This window comes from Gallus gallus, chromosome 4, assembly GCF_016699485.2.
Source record: "Gallus gallus isolate bGalGal1 chromosome 4, bGalGal1.mat.broiler.GRCg7b, whole genome shotgun sequence".
NCBI lineage: Eukaryota > Metazoa > Chordata > Aves > Galliformes > Phasianidae > Gallus > Gallus gallus.
This window is the reverse complement of record NC_052535.1, coordinates 29,297,467-29,325,192: the sequence shown is the minus strand read 5'-3', so window position 1 is coordinate 29,325,192 and position 27,726 is coordinate 29,297,467. Positions and strand designations below refer to the sequence as shown.

At 38.8% G+C, this 27,726-nt stretch overlaps 1 protein-coding gene across 4 annotated transcripts in view; it reads left to right on the top strand.

Annotated features, from left to right (window-relative positions):
• TBC1D9 (TBC1 domain family member 9) overlaps positions 1–27,726 on the top strand; it is a 43,758-nt gene that overhangs the window by 7,129 nt on the left and 8,903 nt on the right. For 2 of the 4 annotated variants that reach the window (XM_015276687.4, XM_004940948.5), the window contains exons 2-16: positions 5,156–5,266; positions 9,415–9,533; positions 11,044–11,272; positions 12,041–12,302; positions 13,473–13,680; positions 16,282–16,488; positions 17,962–18,132; positions 18,586–18,736; positions 19,808–20,022; positions 21,592–21,709; positions 22,585–22,870; positions 24,129–24,258; positions 25,636–25,734; positions 25,857–25,925; positions 27,066–27,306. In XM_015276687.4, coding sequence (XP_015132173.1) covers positions 5,156–5,266; positions 9,415–9,533; positions 11,044–11,272; positions 12,041–12,302; positions 13,473–13,680; positions 16,282–16,488; positions 17,962–18,132; positions 18,586–18,736; positions 19,808–20,022; positions 21,592–21,709; positions 22,585–22,870; positions 24,129–24,258; positions 25,636–25,734; positions 25,857–25,925; positions 27,066–27,306 — 2,616 coding nt within the window. Of the gene's footprint in view, positions 1–2,063; positions 3,202–5,155; positions 5,267–9,414; positions 9,534–11,043; positions 11,273–12,040; positions 12,303–13,472; positions 13,681–16,281; positions 16,489–17,961; positions 18,133–18,585; positions 18,737–19,807; positions 20,023–21,591; positions 21,710–22,584; positions 22,871–24,128; positions 24,259–25,635; positions 25,735–25,856; positions 25,926–27,065; positions 27,307–27,726 lie in introns of those variants that run through there. The other 2 variants (XM_046940474.1, XM_015276688.4) reach the window with 2 other exon arrangements.

The following is a 27,726-nucleotide window of genomic DNA, read 5'->3' as shown; positions in this document are numbered from 1 at the left end:
GAGGAAATGAGCCTTTGCTGTATAACCCACGTGAGAAGACAGTTATCAAGTATTTAGGTTTTATTTTGCTTTAGTTTGCATGAATGGACACGTATAGTATGAAACCCTCTGTAAAGTTCCAAGGGTGATGTTCACAATGAAAATACTTTCTTCATGCTCTTGAAAAAAGTATCCTCTTATTTCTAGGATGAGAAGCTTAACTTCATAGTTACTTCTAAATAATTAATAATATTTACCATTCATTTAGTGTGTCTCATGAAATAAAACCTAATATAGCTGCCTCATATCAATGAGAAGGTCGGTAGTATTAGCCATGGAGTTCAGGTTGTTGCTCTAGGTGGAGGTTTCTCAGGCAAGTAATCGGATGACCTCTTCCTGTAATAACAAATGAGTGAGCTAATTACATAAACACATGGACTGCCTTCAAAAGATGGAAAATAAATGATTCAGTATAGCGTCTAGGAAAAACAATAGTTTGTATTGCAGACCTTATCTATGCACTGTTATGGGTTACTATTCTTACAGTCCAGAGAGTAATATTTAAACTTCAGAAAGATTTTATTTGTTGTCTATTAAATCAGTATAAAACTGAACGCTCAGGGTGAGAATGTGTGCAAACCAAACAGGTCTTTTATGGTCAGAGCTTATTTTCATGTCCACCTTCTGTCAGTGGAAAGAGAAGAAGGGGTCATCAGCATGCTCTAAGGATGGAGAATCATTTGAGCTGTACTTCGTTCATTCACTGTTGAAATGTTGTTATGCCTCTTTTGAAAAATTCTTTCTAATTACGCGTGTGACTTTGCAAGCTTTCCTATTTGTTAGTAGTGTTGAGCTTGTATACAGGTAGGCTGCTGACTTCCATGTGAGTATTTGAGTGGTAGCTCATGAGTGTGTCTCCTGTTAGGCATGAAAACTTCTGATTTTGCTCTAGGTGCTGAAAAGATGAATGCATGCTGTTTCTTTGGGCATTTAAAGGACTGTTTCTTTACCAGAAGATGTCTTGTGAGACTGCCAGGCTGTTGTTTATATTAGTAATGATTTGTCAGCAGTCTTCTCCTGGAAGCAATTTGTCTAATACGTTCTGTAATGATAATGATGTTTTCTTAGGCTATGTGATGGGTGTTATTAGCACAGTAAAAAAGACAGGAAAGGTGATAAATGGAACATCTCTGACAGTCTCAGTGAGGGCAGTACACAGAGTGTAAAACCACATGGAATCAAATGTGGGTTGGTTTCTGCTGTCCCCGCCTCTGGCTGAGCCACTGAAGGTTAGTTGCTAAAGGAATAGAGGAAAAAAAAGGGGGGGGAGTGGAGTAAGTGAGAAACATTTGCTGCTCTTCTGTACTGCACACGTACATAGTGCTGGGGCCTGCATAGTTCTTCTGCCTTGTGTTCACTCCTCTGTCTCTGCTCAAGTTCCAAGAGCTACTGACTACTTCCTTTTTAAGTATTTTGGTGTCTGCTGGATTCTTGGGTTTTCTACAGTGGTCGTGGCCAGTACTAGAGCTGGGAGAAGGATGTAGCAGTGCTGGTGGCATGGCAGGATTCAGTTCTCTGGAACCAGGCAATCAGCACGTGCTTGTCATCTGGCAAACAGGAGGAGAGGAGGGTGTTCCTGGGCGTCAGTATCAGGCACAGCAGTTGCAGCAACTGCAGTGACCTCATTCCAGCTGTAGGCAAGGCTTGGTGCGATTTCCCCATGGTACGGAAGAATGGAGGTGTTGCAGATCATTGGTATGTACTGAGAGCACCTATGATTTGAGGACTGCAAAGTCTAAAGCTGAAAGTGTCAGGTGGACATTGTTTGCTTCGAGGGAGTCCGTATTATGGACAAAGCCAGGTTGTCTGTGGTTGTAAATCCTCCTAGTGAAAAACACCTGAAAAAGTCATTGCTGGTGTATGGATACCAGCACTGTAAGTACTAATCTTACCTGGCACTCCCTCTCATACGTTGTATATCCTTCTGGTAGCATGAGGTAGAGCATTTGCCTAGGCATTATGCTGCACCTTTCCCTTTCTGCTCCCCTTACGTAGGTATAGTTACTCTATATGTGTAGCATTTGTGCTGGGACTTTTGCACAATATAAGGTTACTCGTGCTTGACTGCCTTCAGGATTAGGGCTGTCATGTGTTAGTCAGATGCTAATCCCACAAACTTTTAACACGTGCATTACATCTTTACTGATAAAAAGGCTCACTTGAACAAGGGCTTCCAGATTTAATAGTCTTACATTGGAAATTTCTTCCCTTGTTCTGCTGTAGTCAGAAACCCGATGAAATAATGGGTGAAAAATCTGCAGTCGGCATAGTTGTGTGATTGTTGTATGTATAATTCACTGGCTGTTCAAGGACCAATCAAACAACAATTTTTCCGTGTAAATGTTGATTTGCTTTAATGTATAAGAATGTGTAAAGTATATTCTAAGTATCTGTGTATCATCCATCAAAACAGTTATTTCATTATATGAGATAAACTCTGTTACAACACTTGGTAAACTGGACTTTGCTAGACTTAGAATTTTCTGTGGGATCTTCTGGAGTTCAATGCATTTCTTCCTGAAGTACACTTAAAGGGATGTTTCTACAACCTGATTGCTGAAAAGAGACTGGGCAACTCTTCCTTATCTCTCCCCACCTTGCTTGAAAACATAGCTCTACCTTACGTTGTTGTCCCTGTTGTTTGAAGCTGGGGTTGTGCCTGTCATTCCCCGTCTCCAGTATATGAGGAAGAAGGAGATGGGGTGGGAAGCTTTGCTTACGTTGGTATTGCTGCCCAAGTCAGTAGGTTTGTTCTAGCTCTGTAACCTTAGCTGAGTATCCCATTTTTTTTCTGGCTGCAGCACCATCCTAGAACTAGTGGCAGAATTGGTGGGTAGGACCACCCACATGTTGGGATTATGACACAACAAAAGAAACAAGCATATTTTTAAAGATTATGGAGACTTAACAGTGTATCTGCTCCTCAGAGAAGGTTACATTGGACCAGCCTACAACTTCATGTAGATACTGCCTCCCTCACACCTCTTGTGTGTTAGGTACTGTCAGATGACATGTTAAGCTGCAAAACAAGAATAATCTTTGACATTAACCCTTGTACATGTTTGCAGCAAACCCAGATAATTCAGTGTAGTGTCTGGCTTGGTCTGTGCTTCAGTGAAGAAGTGCTTAAAGCATTTGAGGATCTTTATGGTTGAAAGTTAGGTATGTACCTGTGTGGGGCTCTTTTTTTTCCTGAGTCAGAGCTGTACTGTTTCAGTAACAGTTGAGTGGAGAGTATATGTAACAGAAAAAAAAACCAACAAGATACTGGAAGTATATTTTCATCTACTTCAGTCTACTGAGTTTGAAAAGAGTCAAGATGGGTGGTGACACACTGGAACGGGTTGCCCAAGGAGGTTGTGGATGTCCCATCCCTGGAGGCATTGAAGGCCAGGCTGGATGTGGCTCTGGGCAGCCTGGTCTGGTGGTTGGTGACCCTGCACATAGCAGAGGGGTTGAAACTCCATGATCGTTATGGTCCTTTTCAACCCAGGCCATTCTGTGATTCTAAGATGCATCTAGGAAAGGTGGTGTAATATTGATTAGAGGTGTCCTGTCAGTGTATACCAGTAATCAAGAGACAGGAGAGATGAAATACCTACAACTAAATGGGCAGTAGTAAGAACAAGAAGTAGCTTGATAATGAAAACTGAGATAGATTAGATTAGTATTTTCTGTTTGTATTCTGTAACCAATACGCAACTTTCCAGCATTACTTGGGAACAATAGATAGCATGTGTAGGCTTTTTTTCTCATATATTTCAGAATTCTTGGATTAAAAAGTGGTGAGCATTAATGCATCAAGCAGGAAGATGTTATATTTTATGTGGCCTGTAAAGATTTGTGTGTAAGACTTCTTTCTCTACACCAGTGTAATGCATAAAACGGGGGAATACAAGATCACTGATATGTGGGTTATTTCCAAATGTCAGTTGCAGTTCTAATTTAAAAAGCCTGTTAGGAAGAGAAAATGGGTAGTGCTTTTGTATCTCTGTAATGCATGAAGCTAAACTGGAAGAGGAACAGCTGGGAAGAAGTCTTCTGTACCAGTTAGGACCGTACAGAAAGGGGAACTCATAAAACTGTGACAGTAAGTGAGGAAAACAGCTAGTTGAAATGAGAATGGGATTTTAACAGTGTTGTTTTTTTGAATGGCTTTTGGTGCGTGCAGTTTATTTCAGCTGTTAAAAAGGAATAATTCCTGATAATTTCTGCCCCAGTAAATACTTGGAGGAAAGAACAGGTCTTTGGAAGTTAACTCGTCTGTTCTTAAGACATGGATTTGCTGAGGACTTAAACATGAGAATTAATAATCCAGATCTCTGCAGGGAAGATGAAAGTTCATTTTGAAGATGAAAAAGGAAAAATCCTTGGCATTTTTTAAGAATAAATAGAGCGTTTTGTGAGAAGAGGATTTTGTTGGGGTTAGTTTTGTGTGCAATTTCTCAGTGAAATACCATCTAGAAAGTTGTAAAAGTGAAGTCAAAAATTATTGAAATCTCTTGGTGTGCAGCTGTTGATGGCCCCTCAACAGCAACGAATTTTCAGAGCTACTGTAGAAAAACAGTATGGCTTTGTATTTCAGCAGTATCCTTCTAGCTGAAAAACAGTTTGGCTGTTAAGCATTTTGATCCTTTCTGTGCTAAAGAATCAGACAGTTAAATAGTATAATTGTCTTTGCTGGAAGTCTTTTTTTTTTCCTAGCTGACATTTGAATGTTAAACTCTTACAGGTTGTATTGTCTGGGTTGTTTTTACTTTTCTGCTGTTGTTTATTTGTTCTTTCCTCTAGGGCTCCAGAAGTATCTCAAACAGAAAAGACCTGAACTTGTTAATAGCTTCATGAAACAGCTACCTTATGCTCTGCTTCAGTTTGTCTGCCTTAACCCTGGGATTGATGCATGTTTAAAATTGAAGACATGTTGAAACTGAGGATGTTTTTCCCTGTTGAGTCACTCTTCCTCATTATAACTTGAGAAAACAGATGTAGTAATGAGTACATAAGTCTGCCTTTTGTTCAGGAGGGTGAATTGAGGGGTGGGGGCATGTGGAGCCCCCTCATTTGGAGTCTCAGATGATTCAACTCTGTGTATTTATGAGAATTTCCTTTTCCCTAGGTCTCCTTGTGGGTACTCTTGATGTTGTGTTGGACTCCAGTGCCAGAGTGGCACCATATCGAATCCTCTATCAAGCACCAGACTCCTTGGTCTATTGGACTATTGCCTGTGGTAAGGACAAGTATAGTGACGTGTAGATTTTTTTTCTTCCTGGGTACTCTGCTACATAACTAACTGCTGAATACAGTCGTTGTAGGACAAATAAATGGGTCAGAATTAGAACTGTTTCTAATAGTTAAATTAAGGGGCTCCAGAGCTTCTAATATCGTGACCTTGTTTGCCAGTTTGTGTGTGTATGTGTTATATTTGACAGTGACAGAGTAAAGACAGAAATGGCCAGGGCCGGAATGGGAAGAGAGGCTTATGTTACTTCCTGCTCTTCATCTCTCAAATTGATTCCCAGGCAAGCAGTCAAGGGTCCCTAGACCTGTGTGTTCTTCTCCATGCCCATGGCTTACTCCTTTAGCACTTTGAAAGGGCAGCGTTCCTGAGTGATGAGAGTGTATGAAACGTGGGACAAGAAATAACTGGGCTGTGGCTCCAAAGTTATCCAAACTGGGCACCTGGCTTCCCTTGAAATGGAAACTGGGAAGATAGTACGGTCCCAGCTCCGAATCTGAACTCCAGCTGAAATTGCTAACGAAGTAGTTAATGCATATACCTGTTCCCATTTTTTTTTTAACTATTTCTTGAATTTTAACCATACAATATCAGGCTGGGTGATTGGCTTAGTAGCTCAGACTTGTCACCTGAAGGGAACAGTGTGGCCCTTGCAGGGAGGTTAAATGTTATAAAGCAAATCATACATCTGTGCAGCCTTAAAGATGAGCTGTCCAGTGCCCTAAGGCACTGCACTGTAATTATTTTGTGAACTCACAACTGCAGTGATTCTTTCTGAACTGATCGAGGGCTGTTTTCATTATACAGGGTACTAAGGCATTTTGCTGCATTTAGCTATGCAAGTCTGATTTGTTCTATATTGTATAGCTGTCTCTCTTTCTTCCCTATAGGTAGAATCCTGTTTATTTGGTGCTTGTAGTCTCTTATTTTTGCAGATTTCTCTTATCCTCCCATGCCTTCCCTAAAGCAATAACCTCTATCTCCATCTAGTAGCTGTGCAGAATGATAGGAACAAATGTGATTGCTTCCTGTTTCATTCATGCCATATGACGTTTGACCTTCTGTATGAGGTTCCTCTGGGGAAAAAATAATCCTAGGGGTTTTGTTTGTTCTGAAATAACTGAAATAAATATAAGTTATGTATAGATACAAGGACGGTTTATAATTCATTTTTTATGTGGATATGAATTTGCTTTGGTATTAGCTATATGGATCTTGGCTGTCTGAGAATGTTAACTGATAAGATTTGAAGCTTTATAGTTCTGTAGAGTGGATTTCTTAACAGCATTTTCTCCAGTGTGATGGTGTGTTGAACATGTACAGGTGAGGAGAAGGGCAGGAGAGTAGAAGGCTTCTTTTCCCAGGAAACTAGCAGGAGAATGGGATGTATTGGCTTTTAAGTTGTGCCAGGAAAAGTTCAGGTTGGATATTAGGGAAAACTTCATCAGAAAAAGTGGTGAGTCCTGGAACAGGCTGCTTAGGGAGTTGGTGGAGTCACTGTTCCTGGAGGTGCTCGAGAGACATGTAGATGTGGCACTGATGGACATGGTTAGTGGGCATGGTGGTGATGGGTTGATGGTTGGACTAGGTGATCTCAGTGGTCTTTTCCAACCTTGATGATTCTATGGCTGCCATGCTTTATAATTCTGTCTGTTGAACTATACTGGAAATATATTTTTGGTAACTTTGCAAGAACAGTTAAAACATAAATTTTGTAATGGTGTAGAAATCCAGAATTTGTACCTGATTAGCCTTGCATACATTAATAGCTCTTCCCACCCCGCCATGAATTTGCTAGTGCTTAGTTTAGGGGAAAAAGTGTATGTAAACATGCATATACATGCTCTTTGAAAATAGGCTTTTTAAAGATCCTACTCCAACTGTAAAATCAGTCATCCTTACTATGGCTTTGTGTATGTTTCAGGTGTAGAACCATTGCTGTAGGTTTTTTGTTTCTGTACAGGCTTCTAAATCTGTATTTCATGTGTAGAGAAAAAGCGAGCGTGGATAAATGGAATTGTGTTACATGCCTTGGAAAAGGTTTTGAAAAAAGCCTGTGTGCTCTGGTTAACAAAGTGTTGCAAGTTTTATAGTGCATGTATGTATATGCACAGACTGAGAGTTTTGCTGTTCATTTCCAGAACCTGCCGTTTCTGGAAAGAACAATTGCAGGCTCCCTGAGGTATTACAGCTTTTCTTCTAGTGCCTTCTGTAAATGGCAGCAGTTCAAGTTGTCTAATAGGCATTACAGTTAAGTCTTCGGGTGATAAAACTGGGCATGACTTGTTAATTTTCTTTTCAGACCAGAACTCAGTCTTGTTACCTCTATGCCTTCGTATCTTACCTACAGACAAATGAACCCAGCTGCTTGAAACCTAACCCTGATACCCAGAGGTGATCTCGTGTTGTTTGTGCTATTACTCTACCTCATCTGCAGGACAATTGCTCGTTCTCTTGCTCTCTCCATGCACCATGCATCCTTCCTGCAACTCCTGTTATCTGCAGATCCCTTACCATTCCGGCTTACATTTAATACACTGATCAGTTTCCTCCCTGAAGATGAGGATCAATAGCTCAGTCTGCGGGGCTGTTGGTCAGTCATAACTTCAGCCATGGAGCATGCTTTAAAATGAGTATCCATTTAGAGGAGGGGATGAAGTGATTAGTAGCATATAGTACATATTGTAGCTGTTTTCCCTTTATTTCCTACTGATCTTGAAGGGCTCTATTCCAAAGTGCAGTGGTCAACTTTGAATAGGTTGGTTTGTTGTTTGTTTTTCTTCCCTCAGATTTCCAGGCATTGACTTAACTAGAAGGCCAACAGTGGTAAAGTAATGAATGCTTATAACGTGCAAAGATAGGCAGAGAGTCGGCAGTAGCAAAGTCAATAGAATAGTAGTTCAAAATCTCACAGTGAACGTGTTTCTTTAATCTTAAGTAAATAAAACAAAGAAAAAGAAATCTTGACTGTGAGGAGAATTTGGCTTAGAATTGCTCCACATAATGTCTGGATTTTTGCCTGCTTGCATGGTTTTTGGTAGATGACACTGTCTGGGAGAGTAAACTGTAAGATAATGGAGACAAAAAGCAATGAAGGCAATGAGATGGGAGATCACAGGTTGAGGATATTGACCATAACTACATTAATAGTAACCAATGAACTACAAACAGGGAATAGATGGATTCATGGTAGTGTCTGCATTGCTTGTCACAGCTCTTCAAGAGATGAGCCGTTGTTCTGATGACTGTCTAGTTTAAAATATGTATTTCCTGTATTTAGTCATTACTTCTTACAGTGATGCAACAGCCAACGAGAAATAAATTAATCTTCAGACTACCTTCTGAGTTCCAGAAAGATCTGGTTGCATCCAGAAGTTTTAAGGAGAAGCAGTGATGGCAATCACTTGTGGTTCTGAAATAGCTTTGCTTAAGTATGCAGACTATTGTGCAACATGACTTATGCATCCATATTAAAGCTTTCTCATTCTTGTTTGGTGCTGCATTACAGATGATGTGTGTGTTGATTCCTCAGTATGAAAGATATCTCACTTGGCCCTTTTCGGTTGGCAGAGAAAATTGAAGGGTCACTGAAGTTTCGTTTATTCTTTCACCATGAAAAGTACACCACCTTTGACAATCTTCTCACCTGTGATAAGACGGCTTTCTTAGAGGACTTTCAGTGCTATTTTTTTGAGGAAGAGCCGTCATAGTAAACATAACAGAAAATGGGTCCTTTTCGTCATTTGCTCTTGTAATTTTATCATTAACTCATGATTTGTGGTTGTACAAAGTGTTGAGGAATTAAGAATTGTATGTCAGGTCCCATTAGATGCAGGTGATTTCTTGGCCAGCTCTTCAATGTGATGCTGGGCAGCACAGTGTCATTTAGTGTAGTTAAAATACAAAATTCATGGTTGTAAGCCCTTTGTACATCTTGAAGAGGGCTACCTGTTTACTTTTAAATTGCAGTCCTATGGGAGAGCGTTTTGGAACTTCCAAGGAAACAGCATGCGTTGTACGCTGAAAAATTACATCTGTAGTTAATGGAAAGTTTTATTTGAGCCCCTTGCGATTAAGAGAACATAGATGTTGGTTATTTTGTGATTAAATTTTTTTAAAATTATTTTTTATATATGCAGGTTGCTCAAGGAAGGAAATCACTGAACACTGGGAATGGCTTGAACAGAATTTGTTGCAAACTCTATCAATCTTTGAAAATGAGAATGACATAAATACGTTTGTCAGAGGAAAAATACAGGTGGTTAAGTATATTATTGTAAATGTTGTTGATGTCAGATATGACTGTGAAAGGAAGACTGTTGTGAATTCTAAAGAAATGCAACCTAATAGTCCCAAGGCTGCTCTGTCTTTGAAAGAAAGCCAGATTCTGAACAGCATCTTATGTAAAATTGAAGAGAATTGCGATTAGCATAAATGACTCCAGCAGTGTGATTAAAAACATTACGTGCAAATCATTACAAACATTAAGGATTCTGAAATTAATTTAACTTTTGTTTCTGTGTTAAGCTGAGACAGTTTTCTGTATAACTTCTCTTTTGGTACTTAACTGCTTTTTTTTTACACGTGCTTATTGTATAATATTTCCTTACTCTTTTCTGTGTAGTTAAATTCCCCAGTGTTGACCCATACATTGTATGTAGGTGGTGGAGGTTACCGGTTAGTTTGGTTTCGGTTTTACCTATACATCTTTCTCTCCTTAAAGGGTAGAGAGTAGATACACTTCTTAAAATGCTTCATCCGTGCTTAAATAAGAACAAGTATTTTGTTAAAATACTGATTGTAAGCAAAATTATTGTACTTAATTATTGTGTATTCTAAGCACTGGCTTAGCATTTCCTGTAGTAAGTCGTTATCTTAAGAATTCCATTGTTGTTAGAATGAGTTTTACTAGTGGATCAGATATGAGGGCTATAGATGCTCATGGAAACAGACTATTCTAGATGTCATCTGTTCTGTGAAACATTGTCCTTTAGGGTAGTTGTACTTTCTGGACTTTCAGAAAATTTTTTAGACTTTTTAGAATATTACATATTTGTCCAACAGATCACAGAACCACAGGATGGTTTAGGTTAGAATGAATGATGTTTTGCTGTCCTTTAATGTACTTTCTATGTAAACTGACCAATTTGAAGGCACAAAGCATCTTTACTTTCTACAACCTAAAAGGCAATAAGAAAAGATGATGTGAGAGATGGGAAAACAAATAGAGCAGAACTTCAGTACAGAGCATAAACTGATGTAGTCTTTGAGGTATCAAATGTAATATTTCTTTTTTTTCTCCTACTTTATTTTGCTTAAGATGCGCTAAGAGATCATAGAAGTTGTCCTCCTTTCTCTTTGGAAGAAAATTTTCTAGTGAAATTCTATTGGCTTGTGCATAGCACATGTTTTGTGGAAGGGAACAAGTTGACAAATCACACATGCCTTTACTAGTTTGTAGTGGTAGTAATGTGTTTGAGATAGGTTTGCAAATTTAAAATGGGATACTGGCAAAGCAGCTGAGTGGTTGATTTTTGGTTACTTTCTATATATTCATGGTAGGGAGCAAAGTAATCAAAAAGACAGCCTTGAATAAGGTTAGAAAGTATGTAAGTAAAGGAATGAATAGAAGAGTAATAAACAAGTAAAATACTTCATTGCTTTCACAGTTAACTTTTGTGGCCCTCACCATTGAATGTGATGGCAATAAGGATATCTGCTAACCTGTAGCTGTTAATATACTGTGTACTTCTTTCACTCCCTTCTAGGGTATCATTGCTGAGTACAACAAAATCAATGGCATCAAGGAGGATGATGATACAGAAAAGTTTAAGGAAGCCATAGTGAAGTTTCACAAGCTGTTTGGGATGCCAGAAGAAGAGAAATTAGTGAACTACTACTCTTGCAGTTACTGGAAGGGGAAGGTTCCTCGTCAGGGCTGGGTGTATCTCAGCATTAATCACCTTTGCTTTTATTCTTTCCTAATGGGACGGGAAGGTACGTTTTACATTGAAATGGTGGTTTGTGCATCTCAGAATTGTTAGGGAGTCTTCTGTAGTTTGTTACTATTTGCGTGCTGACGTATTTGGGATGCAAAAGCAACGCTGAGTGAAGTAGAAGCAAGGAGCAGTTCCTTGGTTGTCCATGGTGCTTAACTGTGCACTTGTTGCCTTATTTGGTTGCATGTCAGGAGGGGCTGACTAAGCACCGGCACAATGGCAGTATTAAATCTATCATCCTTGAATGCAGTGATTATTTTTTTTTTTAATGCACGAAATGTTTTATGATTCTTGTCCAGTTGCTCAAGTACTTATCTGTTTTTAAGTGAAGTAGGATGCTGTATTATGATTGAATTAAGGATGTTTCAAAATCCAGTGATAAATACAGTTTATTAAATTGCTTCAATTGTTGAGGAGTAGCGGGAAGCCTGTCTGACGTGTTCAAAATACGTTCCCTTGCTTTCCTAGGAAGAGAGAACATCAAGAGTCTGGGCAAGTGCTGTGACAGCGTGAATTATGTTAGCCCAGCTTTGTTGTGCTTTCATGTGGGCGTTCAGTACAGAAATAAATGATATTTAAACTCTTTTATCTACTGTTTGTCAGGTGATGTAGTTTGTTTATACCAGCTGTGTCATTTATGCTGTCCTTCTAACTTTTCAAGGTGCAAGAAAATTTCAACTGAATACATTTTATAGTAACTGGAAGATGAATGCTTTTGAATATACTAACCTTTTTGGACTGTGTATTTTTGTTTGCTTCTGTTCAGCAAAGTTAGTTATCCGTTGGGTTGATATCACTCAACTTGAGAAGAATGCTACTCTGCTCTTCCCTGATATGATCAAAGTGAGCACCAGGTCCAGTGAACACTTCTTCTCAGTATTCCTTAATATCAGTGAGACATTTAAACTAATGGAACAGCTTGCCAACATAGCTATGCGACAACTTTTGGACAACGAAGGGTTTGAACAAGACAGGTCATTACCCAAACTGAAAAGGAAATCTCCCAAAAAAGTGTCTGCACTGAAACGGTGAGTAGCACTGACCCTTAGTCATTTGCTTCTTCACATTCTTTTTGATGTGGAGTTATTTAGATTTAATTAGTTGGTCTCCTGTTGAAACAGGAACAGGAAAATATACAAATATGCAAAACAGGAGAAATATTTGAGTCATGTTTTCATTTGTTCAGAAGCTCTTTTATGTATCACTTGACACAGGCTGCATTAGATAATCTGTTGTAAAACCTCCTAAAGAAGACACTTCTGACATTCATACTTGATCCTACAGCTGGAATTTTAAAACTATGATGTGTGGTGAATTCCATCTAGAGCTTCTTCCTGATGCTGTATGCTGATCATGTTAGTGAACCATACAGAACTGTAATCAGTCTTTCCTTATATTTCTCATTATTTTGTGACATCGGACGTGTATTTTATCTCTTCAATTTGTCTACTCTTTCTTCTGTAGTACAGACCTGTAATTTTTCAGTGTTCTGCACCAAATGGGTTAGCAGGACTAAATCTTGAAATTATTAAGACTATAGCCCTACAGACTCCATTGTATTAATCATCCTCAGAGTAACATTTTTAGAATAATATTATGTGGTCTCTTAGATAATAATCATAGAATCATTTGGGTTGTAAAAGACCTTTAAGATCGTTGAGTCTGACTATCCTCCTAATGCTACAAGTCCACTGCTGAACCATACCTCTAAGCACCACATCCCCTCATCTTTTAAGTACCTCCAGGGGTGGTGACTCCACTACCTCCCTGGGCAATCTGTTCCAATGCCTAACCACCTTTTCTCTGAGGAAAATTTTCCTTATACCCAGTATCCAAACCACCCTTGTCACAACTTGCAGCTGTTGCCTCCTGTCCACTGGATTCACTACATATGCAGAAAATAGAGCCAAGTGCCAAAAGGTGGCCTAGTCCATTTCTTCTGAGAAGTCAGGGTCGTTGTTTCTAACTCATTTGGAATAGGTTTCTTTTTCTTATGTAGTCTTAGAGTCTCCCAGCAATGAAGATTATACATCCCTTACAAGCAAACTATTTCTGCTATTTGCTGTACGCTCTGTGTTAGTAACTGAGTTATGTTGTAGGAAATGCACAATAGCTTGTATAAAATATACATTAAAAAGTATTACATATTTCTTAGAACAAGAAACAGTTTTTTATGGTGTGTTCTTTGTTTGCTGTAGAGATCTTGATGCCAGAGCAAAGAGTGAGAGGTACCGTGCATTGTTCCGACTTCCAAAGGATGAGAAACTAGATGGACACACAGACTGTACTTTGTGGACTCCATTCAACAAAATGCATATTTTGGGTCAGATGTTTGTTTCTACAAACTACATCTGCTTTACTAGTAAGGAAGAGAACTTGTGCAGCCTTATTATCCCTCTTCGAGAGGTAAATACTTGTGGATTAGTGGGGCAAAGAAATCAAGTAATATTGTACTGGAAATTGTATCATAGCTTTTTTTTTTTCCAGTGTTGGAGAAAACCTCTTTTCATCTCATTAATTTCCTGTGAGCGTACTATTCTGATGTGTTCTGTGTAATACTTAATAACTATATGTATCTTAGAACTAAGTTCCTACTACCAAAATTCACTGGGAATTTTCCCTGTCAGTTTTCATGACCTTCAGGAATCCATCCTCTTGCATAATTTGCACTGTGTTTTATGTTTCTGTGGTACACTTCTTGTGTCTCATAGAGTGGGATAAGAATTCCTAGATAGATGAGTAGGACTTCCTATTAAAAAATCTGTCAGGTAAGACCTGCTTCTGTCAAATGTAAACAGATTTGTAAAACTAATGAATTCATTCATCTCTTAATACGGACAAATTTGAAATCATTTATTGCTGTACTTGGAAAGCATTTGTAAGTGTTTAATGCTCTTTTTAAAGATAGTTGCTTAAAGTAGATTTTCAGTAAAAATAATGCAAGTTAGATGCCATGGAAAAAAAAATCTTACTGGGGAGGTTGTATATAATTGACTTGCTCTGTGGGTTGATGGAGAAATGTGTAGTCTTGGGAATATTAGCAAAGCTTATCTAAACAAGGCCAGTTAGCTGATGTGAAGAACCAAAACAAATTGTATTTGTCTGGAAACCTTCAAGTACCTCTTCTCCATGGTGTGTTGCAACGACCTTGTTTATTTAAGAAGACACATTTGATTACGGTTGCGCTATTTGTCCGGAGTTCTGAGGGAGCAACAGTCCTCTGAGTAACTGGGTAGGGAGGGAACAAAGTCTGCATTTAACAGGGCCTCTTTTTCTAAAGTGTATTCGGTGGCCGATTTGATAACCACAACCTCAGCAGTACGTGATTCAAAGCAGCCTGAAAGCTTTAACAAATAGTTGAAGAAAGAAATGTTATTTTGTGAACAGGTAGGGTCTCAGCACCAGCAAGAAGAACAGTGACATGTGGTAGCGCCAACCATTGGAATAATAAATCAGTATTCTTAACAACTGAAAGGGAAGCTTTCTGTTTAATTAAAGCTTTGCCTCAGACCCGCTGTTCTGTGATGACCTGGAGTGGTTTTGACACAGAAGTCAATGGCAAAGTATTGATTCAGAAATGGTGATTGGAAAAGATTTTTCAGTAGCTGACTGCACTATTTGCTGCCCCAGTACGTATAGTCTCCAAGATCAGCACTTCAGGTACCTGTGTCTACTAGAATATACATAAGTGGGTTTTCAGCTGTCATTGTAGCAGAGCTTACTTACTACGATGTTTGACCTGTGCTTCTGTAAATTCATTTGTGCTGATTATGCTCAAGCAGTTTTTAAGTGGAGTGGAAATATAATGTAGGAAGACTTTCTAGCTTCCTTCGTGTTAATGAAGAGCTATAGGAGATTTGTATTTCACAAAAATAAACTGAAGTTGGCAGGATGGAGAAGTGATTTAGGATCTGAGCTGCGCATTGAAGCCTTTAGATCTATTTTTAAAGAAAGTATTGTGCAAAGCATTATCCTTTTAGCTAGAGAAACATTAATATTATAGCACTGCTCACTGTCTCACCTTTGATCCCTACTTGAAAAAAATAGTGTAAGGAGACAAAAGAAAAGTTGTGATAAACTGAAATGTGCCCTCTTTTATGCCAAAGGCAGTAAGACAGATTTTATTATTTACAAAGTCGTTTAAAGTCAGAAAAAAATAAGATACTTTAAATTGTTTTCTGAGCTGCACGGACTAGGTTGGTTGATTTGTTTCTAAGGCTATTAATAATGCTGTTACAGAATTCATCCACAGTGTGCAACTTATTCCTGAGATTTCTTGGTGAAAAAATGGTTTAGTAAAAATTGAGGGAACTTGTGCCATGTACTCAGTAGATTGTAGTGGGTTGTAGCATGAGTACTGTTTACAGAATGGAATTCAGTTAGATTAGTGACAAGCTCACTAACAGCTGAAGGCCAAACAAGCTGCCACGTCAGAAGAGAGATGTTTTCATTTGTAAGGAAGGGCATGGGGTTAGTTTGCCTTAGCTGTAGGTTTCTGTGCATTGTGAAAATGCAGTTGAAATAACAGTTGTTATCACAGTATGTAGCTATAACTTAATAGGTGTGTTCTTCAAGGAGAAGGGGGAAAAAAAAGACTTATTCGTGTATGTTAGCAATAAAAAGTAAGCAGAATTCTCTGCTGATTCAGCCTGTGCTAGTTCTGGGGACCAGGAGAAGGATTTTGAGGTCCTACAGAAAGCTCGTAGATCTGTATCCCACAGAAGAAATAGTATTGTGCTGCCTCTTGTAAGATGAAGCCTGAGGAAAATAAATTGAGCGGAAAAAAAAGGAGTTTTGCTGGAGAATGTACAAAAGCCAGCTGTAGGGGAGTGACAGTCTTTGTCTTTAGGCTTCTGAGTCTTTTAATCTGTATCCTGTTTTGCAGTAGAGGGATGCCCATGATACAAGAGAGAAAAGGCCATTGGGTTTATTGTACTTAAATGGTTTCTTAAAGCAAGCAGCTCGATTGATGAAGATCTTAAGGTGCAGCTAACTGTTTCTCCCTAGGTGACAATAGTGGAAAAGGCAGATAGCTCCAGTGTGTTGCCCAGCCCGCTGTCGATCAGCACTAAAAACAGAATGACATTCCTGTTTGCCAACTTGAAAGACCGAGACTTTCTTGTACAGAGGATCTCAGATTTCCTGCAACAAACCACCTCAAAAATATACTTGGAAAAAAATATGTCTGGAAGCTATATCAGCTCTGATGACGAGGTATGTAGAGGGGAACATGAATAGCTGATTAAAAGGAAGTTCTAACCAGTGCGCTAAGAGGGAGGGCGACTAAAACCTTAAACTTTTTATAAGGCCACACTTTTGGACGCTGAAGTCTTACCTTCTTTGTGTTACTGCTTTTAGTTTCCCCTAGGCTGAACAATTCAAATGTGGTGACTAGAATATCTTCATGATAAAGGTGAGAGAATTCACCACTGAAGTGGGAACTGTTTTAACTCCTGCTTTCACATTGCACAGTATCTACAGTATTGTATCTTTTCAGAAAGTAGCATGGTTATCTAGCTGTTTAACTGAATATTGCTTTGACTTATCCTAGTCAAAATATAACTGTGAAACTTCAGTATTTTGAAGAAAATAGCAGTTAATGTGAAACGTGTTATGTAAGAGCTTGATCTGATACTTTTATTCTTCAGAAAGAGATGTTTGAAATTGCATGTATATTCTTACTGAACTTCACAACATTTGAATGAACAAAATAACCCTTTTTTTGGGCATCAGTGGCCCTGTTCTGCACTACCTCCCTATTTTCCCATGCAAAGTAAACAATTCTTGAAAGACGTAGTTAGATGAACTTTTCTCAGGCACTCTGAGTACCACTGCTTCTGCCAAATTCTTAGGTTTTGTGTGCATCATATCACAACCTTATAAAATCTTTTAAACCCAGAAAACCTTAGCAAGCAGAAAAGACTTTTGAGGTGTGTCGTGTAGGATTTAGGTAGATAGACCTCATGTTACAACTCTGTACTGAGTGACGTTACAACTCCATGCTTAGTTTTCCACTGAGTAGCCCTACTGTATTTATCATATCAAACTTAAGTCAGTTTCTGACTTATTTTATTAGTGGTAAGGTATGATTGGTATACTCTTATAGTTCTATTCCAGAGCACATGCATGTATGTATGTATTTTTCTTGCTTTTTGCCCTAGGTGAAACTTTTTTTTCTCTACCTACTGAATTGTAAAAACAAATGAGTAGTTATGATTGTTATTATTAGAATTAGTAATATGTCTACATACATAGACATGAGTGACCACTAATCTCAGGTCTAGGCGTATAGTGTGAGCTGCAACATGTGATCTTACTGTAGGAAAAGTTTTCAAGGCTGTTTGAGAAGTCGGGAAGTTCTCTACCTCCAAAATATTTTTCTTCCAAATAACAATCCGTGTTGTCTATGCTGAATATTCTGTAAAATGACTTTTTTCAAGTAAGGGCTGCAAAATAATTTCTGTATAAACGTATTTGAGTGTTTATGTACGTACACACAAATGTGTCAGTGAATCTCCAATTCTGGACAGCCAATGAGCCACCTGGGGGCTACGGATGTGGACAGGAGACCAAGGGAGCTAGTGTAATTGGCAGGGTGTACTTAACGTTAACACTACTTTATTCAAATCCTACGGAATTACTTCTTTTTTACCCCATGCCTGTATTGTTTGTGACTGGTTTCTACAGGTGTTTACAAGATCAAATAGTATTGTTTCTGCCAGCACTCATAAAAGCCTCAGCTCTGAGTCAGAAGGAGAACGACAGTTCAATCTCAATGGCAACGGCATTCCAACAGCAACTCAAGCTTTAATGACTATGTATCGACGAAGGTCACCTGAGGAGTTCAACCCCAAACTGGTAAAAATGTCTTGGAGCCCTGTGCTTGTCTGAGAAAAGTTATATTTGCTTTAAAATAAATGCTTTTGAGCCAAGAAAGCTTCATTCTGCCACAGTAAGGTCTCTACAAGAGGCAGTATTTTTCACAAAAATAAAGCATTACGTGTGCTGTTGCTCTACCAGTACGAACTACTTTGCTACATAAAAAGCAGAGTTGGATGTAAATCAAGGAGAGTTTGCATGCCTGTTCTCAAGTACAGCTGCTTCAAAAGTATTCTTTTAACAGCAAAGTCTGAAAAGATAGGAATTAAGAAAAGGAAAAAGGCAGCCTGTTAATAAGTGAATTAGACTGTAACCAGGTTATTTATTGCATTCTTCATGAGTTAAACATGACAGGCTTTTAGCTCCTTGCATTTCAGTGGGGCAGTTAGAAGGAGGAACAGCATCTTCATGCATTTCTTTCATTGCTGTTAGGCTAAAGAGTTTTTGAAAGAACAGGCCTGGAAGATTCACTTTGCTGAATATGGCCAAGGAGTGTGTATGTATCGGACAGAGAAGACTAGAGACCTTGTGCTGAAGGGCATTCCAGAAAGCATGAGAGGGGAACTCTGGCTGCTGTTTTCAGGTAAGTGTTTGTTCAGATAAGGAGTGTGGGTTATAAGCCAAACCATGAGAGGAGAGAGGGTTTTGAAGATATTTAAGAGCGTAGTTAAAAAGAAAACAGAAATGTTTGGAGAAAGTAAGGCCGTAATTGTTAACAGGCACCAGACTGGTTTAGGCAGCAGTTGTGTTTAGACAAGAGAATAATCTTTTTTTCAAACAAGGCTTAGATAATTAATGAAGAATATGAAGCAGAGTGCATACACTCTGCTACCAGAAGTCAGTCTAAGGGCTTCCAGATGTTTAACAGCCATCTGCAGGCCTGCTTCGTATTTGTTATCATTTCTGAATCCAGTTATACTTCTGACCTTCACAGTAAGCTTTTGCAAGGAATTCCTAAATATAAACTTGTTGCTGTGCCCCCATGTGTAAAATGGTGAGAAAAGTAATGTTTTCAGTAAATACATGTAAGAATGCACACGTCTGTCCCGTTGAAGTCACCAGTGAGATCTCGTAGCAGCCCTGTGAGTGTGTAACAGTGTCCCGAAGGCAGGTTGAGTGCCCTGCCCAAAATGACAAGTCATTTTCAGGAGGGAGAGTAAAGCTCAGGAGTTTTTCTCTCCTCTTTTCTGGAGAATGCAGCTGAGATGCTGCATTTTCTGCAACCAAGCATAATCTGTTCCCTCCTCAGGGCAAGTAGCTTTCTCAGATGTGTTTTGAGTTTAAGATAATGAACCCCACAGCCAGCTGCAGAGAGAGCTGATGATACCATGTGATGGCACAGCTCTTTGTTCTTCATGCTTCCCATTTCATCTTAAGTGAAAGAGGGGCTTGCTTTTTTTTCTCTTTCTCCTCCTCTCCTAAACTTTGATATTAAAATGTCTGGAGGAGAAGACAAGTAGAGCTACTCTCAGTCATCTCCGCATTATCTTTTTTTATTCTTAGATCACCTTTACCAAACTAACATTTCATACTTGCTTGTTGAATTTTAAAACTGATGTTCAAGATGAAAGGATAGCAGACGGTGATCATCATATTGGGATGCTTTATCTGCTAAGCCTTGTTTTTTCTTGTGGTTTTATTCTCCCGCTCCTAGGAGCCATTAATGAAATGGCCACTCATCCTGGCTATTATGAGGACCTAGTGGAAAGATCAATGGGGAAGTATAATCTTGCTACAGAAGAAATAGAGAGGGATCTGCACCGCTCTCTCCCAGAACACCCTGCGTTCCAGAATGAGATGGGTATTGCTGCTCTAAGGAGAGTGTTGACAGCTTATGCTTTTAGAAATCCAAACATAGGATATTGTCAGGTAACAGAAATATCTTGGCACTCCTTCAGTTTCTGGAATTCCTGTTGTTTCCTTTTATTTTTTTTCCTTCATTTGCACGCGCTTGAGTATTTAGCCATGGAAGTTCACTGATAATGGTGAAATGCTGTGAGAATCGTCAGTGCTGCAGAACGGCAGTAGTGCTGAGGTCAGAGGGATTTGATGCAAGGGCCTGCTCCAACAGAAGCATTTGCAGTGCACACTCAGGACTGTGCATGGTTTCCTATAGATATATTTTCTGCCTGTAAATCTAGAGACTGGCCAGAAGTGGACTACAGAACAGTAAGGAAGTGCGTCTGCAGAAAATGAAAAGTGAGCCCCAAAGAAAGGTTCTTTAGGTACTGTTAAACAGAAAAGGTTTTTAATTGCTCATCTTTGGATTTTGGCCCACCTATTGAGTATATTAGTCCACATTCTCAATGACACAATTAAATCAGGCAAAACAAATAAACAAAAAACCCTCTAAAAGGTACAAAATATTACTGTGAAGGTACTGGTGCAGTTAATACTGAATCTGAATTCTGCATAATTTTAGAGTTGTTATTCCTGTGATTCAAGTCTGTAGTTTCTGGTCTCAAGTCATTATTTCTTGGTATGTAATTTTAACGAATCACCTGGGCCCTTCCCTCCCCACACAGTTTTTACCTATTTTTTCAAGTTTCAGGAAACTTGAAATCAGGAGTGTTAAGTTCAGAGGCTTGATTAACGTCTGACTGTTAAAAGTGTTAGGTATAGCATGAGTAAGTAAAGTACAAACAATTCTAACAGTATCGTGAATTATTTGATAACAAATATGACGTTAAGCCATAGTTACAATAACCTTTTTAAAGGCTGCTTAATAGAACAGTAGAAGGGCACTGTGTTTCTAGTTCATAAAACTGTGAGGATAATTCTATGTAGCCTTGAGACTTGGTTCATGGCTTTTAGCATGCTGATTCATGGTTACAGTGAGAACTCAGGCCTGGCAATATTCCATATGTGGTAGACAAGGCAAAAGAAAATAAAAGACTTTGATAGAGTTATAACATTCTGAGTTTCATTTGAAACCTTAATTGCTATTTCAGAGTAGATAATGATCAAGCTGGAGCCTTGAAATGTTAATGACTCGGGATCTGAAATGACCAACTAATTCTTAGAGACATAAACAGAGAAGAAAATTGCACTGAAATGCTTCATTTCTTCAGACTAATAGAAGTCTAGTCAGAGGATCTAAGCAGACAATTCAAAGGTCATTATACAATGTCATGATAGACGAAAAGGATAGAAACTGTGTGGAAAAAGCTGTCAAGAGCAGTTGAACATGGATAGTAAGCAACAGTGAGAGGCTGATGTTCAGCTTTGGTTGTGACCAACACTGTTACAGACGCTTGCCTCAGCCCATTGATTCGTGTTCTTGTACTGGCAGAAGACATGCAGACTACCTCTACAAGCACTAGTAGATCAGTAGTTGTTTTACCTCATTTTCTAAGGGTAGGAAACACTTACCTGCCCACTTACTATGCTAGATATTAAAGAAACGGGTGTAGCAATTTCTGTTTGTCCTTCTTTTAGGCTATGAATATTGTCACTTCAGTACTTCTCCTTTATGCAAAAGAGGAGGAAGCTTTCTGGCTGCTGGTGGCTCTGTGTGAACGTATGCTACCTGACTACTATAACACAAGAGTTGTTGGTATGCTATGATTTTTTTTTTTCAAGTTGCAGTAGACAGTGTCCCAGCTGAGCTGGTAGCAAGAACTGCTTGTGGCGTAGAAACTATTGTGAATGCTCACAGCAGGGCAGCTTGCTCAGAGAGAGAATAGTTTCCCAAACAGATACTTTGCTAGTTAAAAGCTTTTTCAGCTACTTGAGGTTATGTGACATTCTAAAGAGGGCTTAAATGGAGAACACGTGAAAGATGTGGGAGGCTAAAATTGGTATTTTAGAAGATCCAGTTATCTGATTAGGGTGGAAGTAGGAGCTCTGACAATTTACAGTGCAGTTCTTTTTTTTCCACTTCTGATTTGAAAGAGCAACAGTATCTGAAAGCTGTTACTGTTGGATGGTAGTTTTCTTGTGTAAGTGAAGGCAAATGGCTCTTAGCTTTATCAGGAAAACTGTCTTTGCTGTAACTCACAAATTCTTGAGACACTACTTCTTTTTGGACTGCTTAAGATACTGATGTTATTACATAGATATAATCAAGGATTCTCTTAGAATAAATCCAAACCCTCACAGGCAAGTCTCCTTGGCTGCCTTCAATAAGTAATACTGAAAAATACTATTCTGTTAGTAATACTGAATACTAAACCACAGTCTAACTTCTGTAGGTCCTAGAGCTAATTTGACTCTATTAGCTCTTATGAAACCTGTAGTTAAACCAACAAAAACTTACTACGATCTAAGTGGATCTATATCACTGAAAGTGAGAAAGCGCGTATAAGAATCATGTAAAATATTCTTAATTTTTATATCTATTTACCTACAAAGAAGATAATTTTTTTCCCCTAAATGATGACGTGTTCAGTTGCTCCCAAATTAATGGACATTCAACCTTATTTTCAACAGGAGCGCTGGTGGATCAGGGTGTCTTTGAAGAATTGGCTCGTGACTATGTTCCTCAGCTTTATGACTGCATGCAGGACTTGGGTGTAATATCCACTATTTCCCTGTCCTGGTTCCTCACTCTTTTCCTCAGTGTAATGCCATTTGAGAGTGCTGTGGTGGTTGTGGATTGTTTCTTCTGTGAAGGAATAAAGGTGATATTTCAGTTAGCACTTGCTGTCCTCGATGCTAATGTAGACAAGCTGCTTAATTGCAAAGACGATGGAGAAGCCATGACAGTCTTGGGAAGGTATTTATTACAGAAAATCAAGCATCTTCATTTTTCTTTTTGCTTCCTTTTCTAATTTATATTCTGCTATGTTGAAGTTTAAATCACTACACTAAATGTAAATCTTTTACATGCTTATAGTACTTTTTCAGCCATGTACAGTGCTTTTTATATCATCTTACAATAATGTTTAGTGACTAACAAAATGTAAGTTACTCTTTGAAGACATCCAAATAAATTTTCCAAACCTGGTTATAAAACTTATTTCTGTCAGTTAGATAGTTTTTATTACTTCATCTTTTGGTTACTACTTTATAAATGCTTCTAAGAAAAATCCTAGATAGCAAGGGAAATTGTTTTGGGAATGGACGAACAGAAGAATTAGGTGGACTTTTAAATGAATGAGTTGAGAGGAGGCCAGTAAATAGACTGGATTGAGTCATTTAATGCAAATTAATGCTGCTGTATGCAATGTCCAATTTCCTGTCATTTGATAGTACTGTTAGGATTTCAAGGTGCTGCTGAGAATTTGGATGTCTTCCTTAATGAATTTTGTGAGTATCGTAGAATCAGAGAATGTCTTGGGTTGGAAGGAACCTCAAAAATTTTCTAGTTTCAACACTCCTACTGTGGGCAGGGTTGACAGCCACCAAAACAGGCACTGTATCTGGTTGCCTGGGGCCCCAGCCAACCTGGTCTTGAACACCTCCAGGGATGGGGCATCCGTACTGAATTTCTTTGGAATTAGAGAAGAATGTGGTTGTCTTTCCTCTGAAGTAAAAGTCCCACTGTTTACTGAGGATGTAAGCGTTGTGCAGCTGCCATGTAGAAGACGTTCACAGCAATTGCTCCAAGGGAAATGACAATTCATTTAAAGCCCATTGCAGCAAGGTTTGGCAGTACTAGATGGGGATATGTAGGCTGGAGGATGCTGACCCTGGTTCTGGTGGTATTCAAAGTGTCATACTTAATTTTGCATACTTAAACAGCCAGAAAGACCAAATCAGTTCAGTGAGCCACCTGTGAACTGTGACTAGCTACATTTGAGCTCTTTCTTGATAAAGGCAGTGTATTCAGAGAGCTACCTTAGCTCTGAGAAAAAGCAGTGGCAGGGATTAGGATTTGGCAAGGTATTGATATAAAAACTGTGAAGTTAGCAATCTTTTTTTTTTTCTTTTTTTCATTTAATCTATTTGTTACCCTTATTCTATTGGCCCTAGGATGGGAGGGAGTACAATTGAATCTTAGGTTTCTTATTTCGTTTTCTCTTTCTCACCAGGTATTTGGACAGTGTCACTAATAAGGACAGCACTCTTCCACCCATTCCTCACCTTCACTCACTGCTCAGTGATGATGTAGAGCCTTATCCCGAGGTGGATATCTTCAGATTGATCAGATCTTCCTATGAGGTAGGATAGGATTTCTTACCAGGAACTTGCCAGTGCACTTCAGTTCTGCTTTACTTTGTAGTTTGGCTTTGCTTGGAATAGGAAGTAGAAGAAGGAAATATTCACTCACCTCAGAAAACCGAAATAGTCAGATGGGAAGGAGCTAGACTGTCTCTCTCTTTTTGAACCACAGCTTTGCAGCTGTTTTATACATCCTGCATGATGCATGCAGCATCAGAGGAGAGCTGCTTGCAATCAAAAAGCTGAGTCAATATGATTTCACAAGACCTTTTCATTTTCAGTCAAACTTTATGCCTTTTAAGTTATCAGCTGGTGCTGATCAGTGATAGTAGAGACGTTAGTGGCCCCTGTTCACAAAGCTAAAATATTTTCAAGTGAAGGGAATTGATAACAGCTAATACCTGTGAAGCACAGAAGAAAGCTTACAAAGAACTAAAACTTGCAAAATATATCCATCAGTTAAAATATCCCTGTTGATTACACTGATGTATTATTTTTTATGAAAATTAAAGAGTAACTTTAAGGGGAGTAACTAAAGGAGTAATTCTCCTTAGTTTCCAATATTTTTCTTCTGATGACGTGCCAAGTAAACTAGAGTTTTAGCTCAAGGTGTAAGTTCCTATTAGCAGTATGACAGCTGTTTCAGAGCTTCCTGTGCCCCTAAACCCTCCATGTTCTAAAAACATGGTATCTATTTAATATGGAGTAGGTAATCCTTAGCATATTCTGTGCTGAATGACAAACAGAATCAAGTTAGATGTGTAGTTCTCATTTGCATGATGTTGTAACAGGAAGAAGGGTGTTTTTGTGAAATTGTTCCCTTTGTATTTTTTTTTTTACTTCTTCATCATGGAGGCATCTTGTCTTGGCTTAACTGCATTGAGATGAATATCCATGCAGAGCCAGTCTGTCTGCTTGGTGCTCGTGCAGTACAGAACTTTGTTGTTCCATACAGATAATTAACCAGCTGTAGTCCTATATAATTAGGCAAAAATAAAATAAAATAAGCACGGGGAATGAAGAACTGTGACAGAAACAGTAGAGAGGTGCAAAAAGAGAATTAGTTCCAGGAAGGTGGTTGTTGGTTGATTTAATTATTAAAACACCCAATAATTCCATAGTAAATCACTATGAGAGGAAAAAAAAAAAGACATATAATGACTGCTACACTCATCAGGTAGCTGGGTGCAGCAAGGGCAGCACAGTGAGCTCACTGTGGTAGCTTTGTTACAATGACAAGTAAGAGTGTAAGAATAGTTAGCATTTTAGCTGTGATCCTTCACAAAATAGAATTTCTGAAGTACATTAAAGGAAAGCTGTACATAGTACACCAACTATCCTTTTTCTCTCTTTTTTTTTTTTTAATTTTCACTTAAGAAATTTGGAAGTATCCGAGCAGATTTGATCGAACAAATGAGATTCAAACAAAGGCTGAAAGTTATCCAAACCCTTGAAGACACTACAAAGCGCAACGTGGTAAGTACTGGAATAATGTTCTTTGTAAAGATTAAAGTCCATCTGTTTCTGAAACTAAATTTAGCTTATTGTGAGACATGGATTTCAGATGTGTAACAGCTGTCAATGTTATGTTTCAAAAGGTACGAACCATTGTGACAGAGACTTCTTTCACTATTGATGAATTGGAGGAACTGTATGCTCTTTTCAAGGTAAAGCTGAAGTGAAGATAAGATCACGTGCCTGCAGGAAAAGCAAATGTTTATGTATGAGACAGGATTGGGTTGTTTACTAAAGGCCAGGCAGTGTCTGTGAGTTTTCTATCAGGTATCTTAATGCAAACTTGAGTTAGCTGCTGGATTACTGAATATACAAAAGAAATTTAACAATTTTTAAAAGCTAAGGGAAGAAGTAATGTAATGCATGATCTGTTCATGGAACAAATGAGTACACACAAACACAGTGAGCTTATATTATGTAAAAGTTAACATAGAGGGGCTTTTGATCAGTCTTTATAAACTCATCTTTCTGTACCTGATTTTTAGAGTTGAACATAACAATCTTCATTAATATTGTCATACCACAACAGCTGACTTTTGCTGCTGTTAGTGCTTCAATGTAATATGTAGAAATATAGTGTCACAAAGTGATGTCTTAGTACAGCACAGATTTAATTAAAACACTGTAGCTTCATTTCCATTTGCAGTGCCCTGAAACAAGATACTTTAATCCTCTGGTTTGTTGTAAAAGAGATTTTATGATATCCCATGAAGTATTTATTTCCTTTCAATTCCCCGTCCGTAATATCAGGGCCTAAGATTGTCTAAATCCTACAGTGCTGCCTTCCAGTCTACTACAGAAGCAGGGAGACTAAGACAGTCCATTCTGGCATATCACTGTGCAGTGCTAAGACTTCTTTCCTTAAGCTTCAGAGTTGATTTGAAGTGGATTCCACTGAAATCAGCTCCAGGGCTCCCACTTTCTTCAGTAGGACTGAAAAAAGCAGGTCTACATGTGGTATTTTTGAAACAGTATAGTAAAAAAAAAAAAAGAAAAGGAAAAAGAAAGAAAGAAAAAATTCAGTTATCTTCATATACCCTGAAATTACAGATTCCATCTCCCTCCCTCCCACCTTTCTGACTCTTTGATAGAGATAGATAGAGAGAAATCATTTTGTGCTGGACTGAGGAGAAATCTCTTCTGTAGATTTGCAAGGGCTAGGTAGATGGAAATGCATCTGTTAAACTTGTGTAGCTTAAAGAGCGTGTTTAAGAGTTTTGTTCTTTTATCATTGATAACTGATGAGTTGTTTACAGAGGTGATGACAGTCACAGCATTTGCCTTGTGTTCAGGCAGAACATCTGACTAGCTGCTACTGGGGAGGAAACAGCAATGCTATTGACCGTCATGATCCCAGCCTGCCTTATCTGGAACAGTACCGGATTGATTTTGAGCAGTTCAAGGGGATGTTTGCACTCCTCTTTCCTTGGGCATGTGGAACTCATTCAGATGTATTGGCTGCACGCTTATTCAGACTTCTTGATGAAAATGGAGACTTGCTCATCAACTTCCGTGAATTCGTGTCTGGGCTAAGTAAGGAGAATTCACAGCACTCTTAAAATAATCTGACTAGAATGGTTTGTTTCTAAAGGGAATCCACTCTGTCACAAGCACAGATGTTTTATTAGCTATCAGATAATGAGTCTGAGTTTGATGTATGCCGGTTTGCATAAGTCATCTCTTGCTTTAAGAGCTCTTCAAGCTGCTGTTCAGTTAATTTAATCACACCTATGGCAGTGGTGCCCGCAGGGGTTTAGGTTGGTGTCAGTAGGTGCATCTACACTAGGCATTGGTGTATCACACTGGGAGAAGGACTGTGTGTGAGCTACACGTTGATTATAGCCTGAGTACCTGTGGTTCTCTGTGCCAGTGTGATGGGCATGGTCTCATTCCTGTACCCCAGATGTGGTGTGAAGCGATATTCACAGCTGTCCCAGGAGGGCTTAGCTGAGT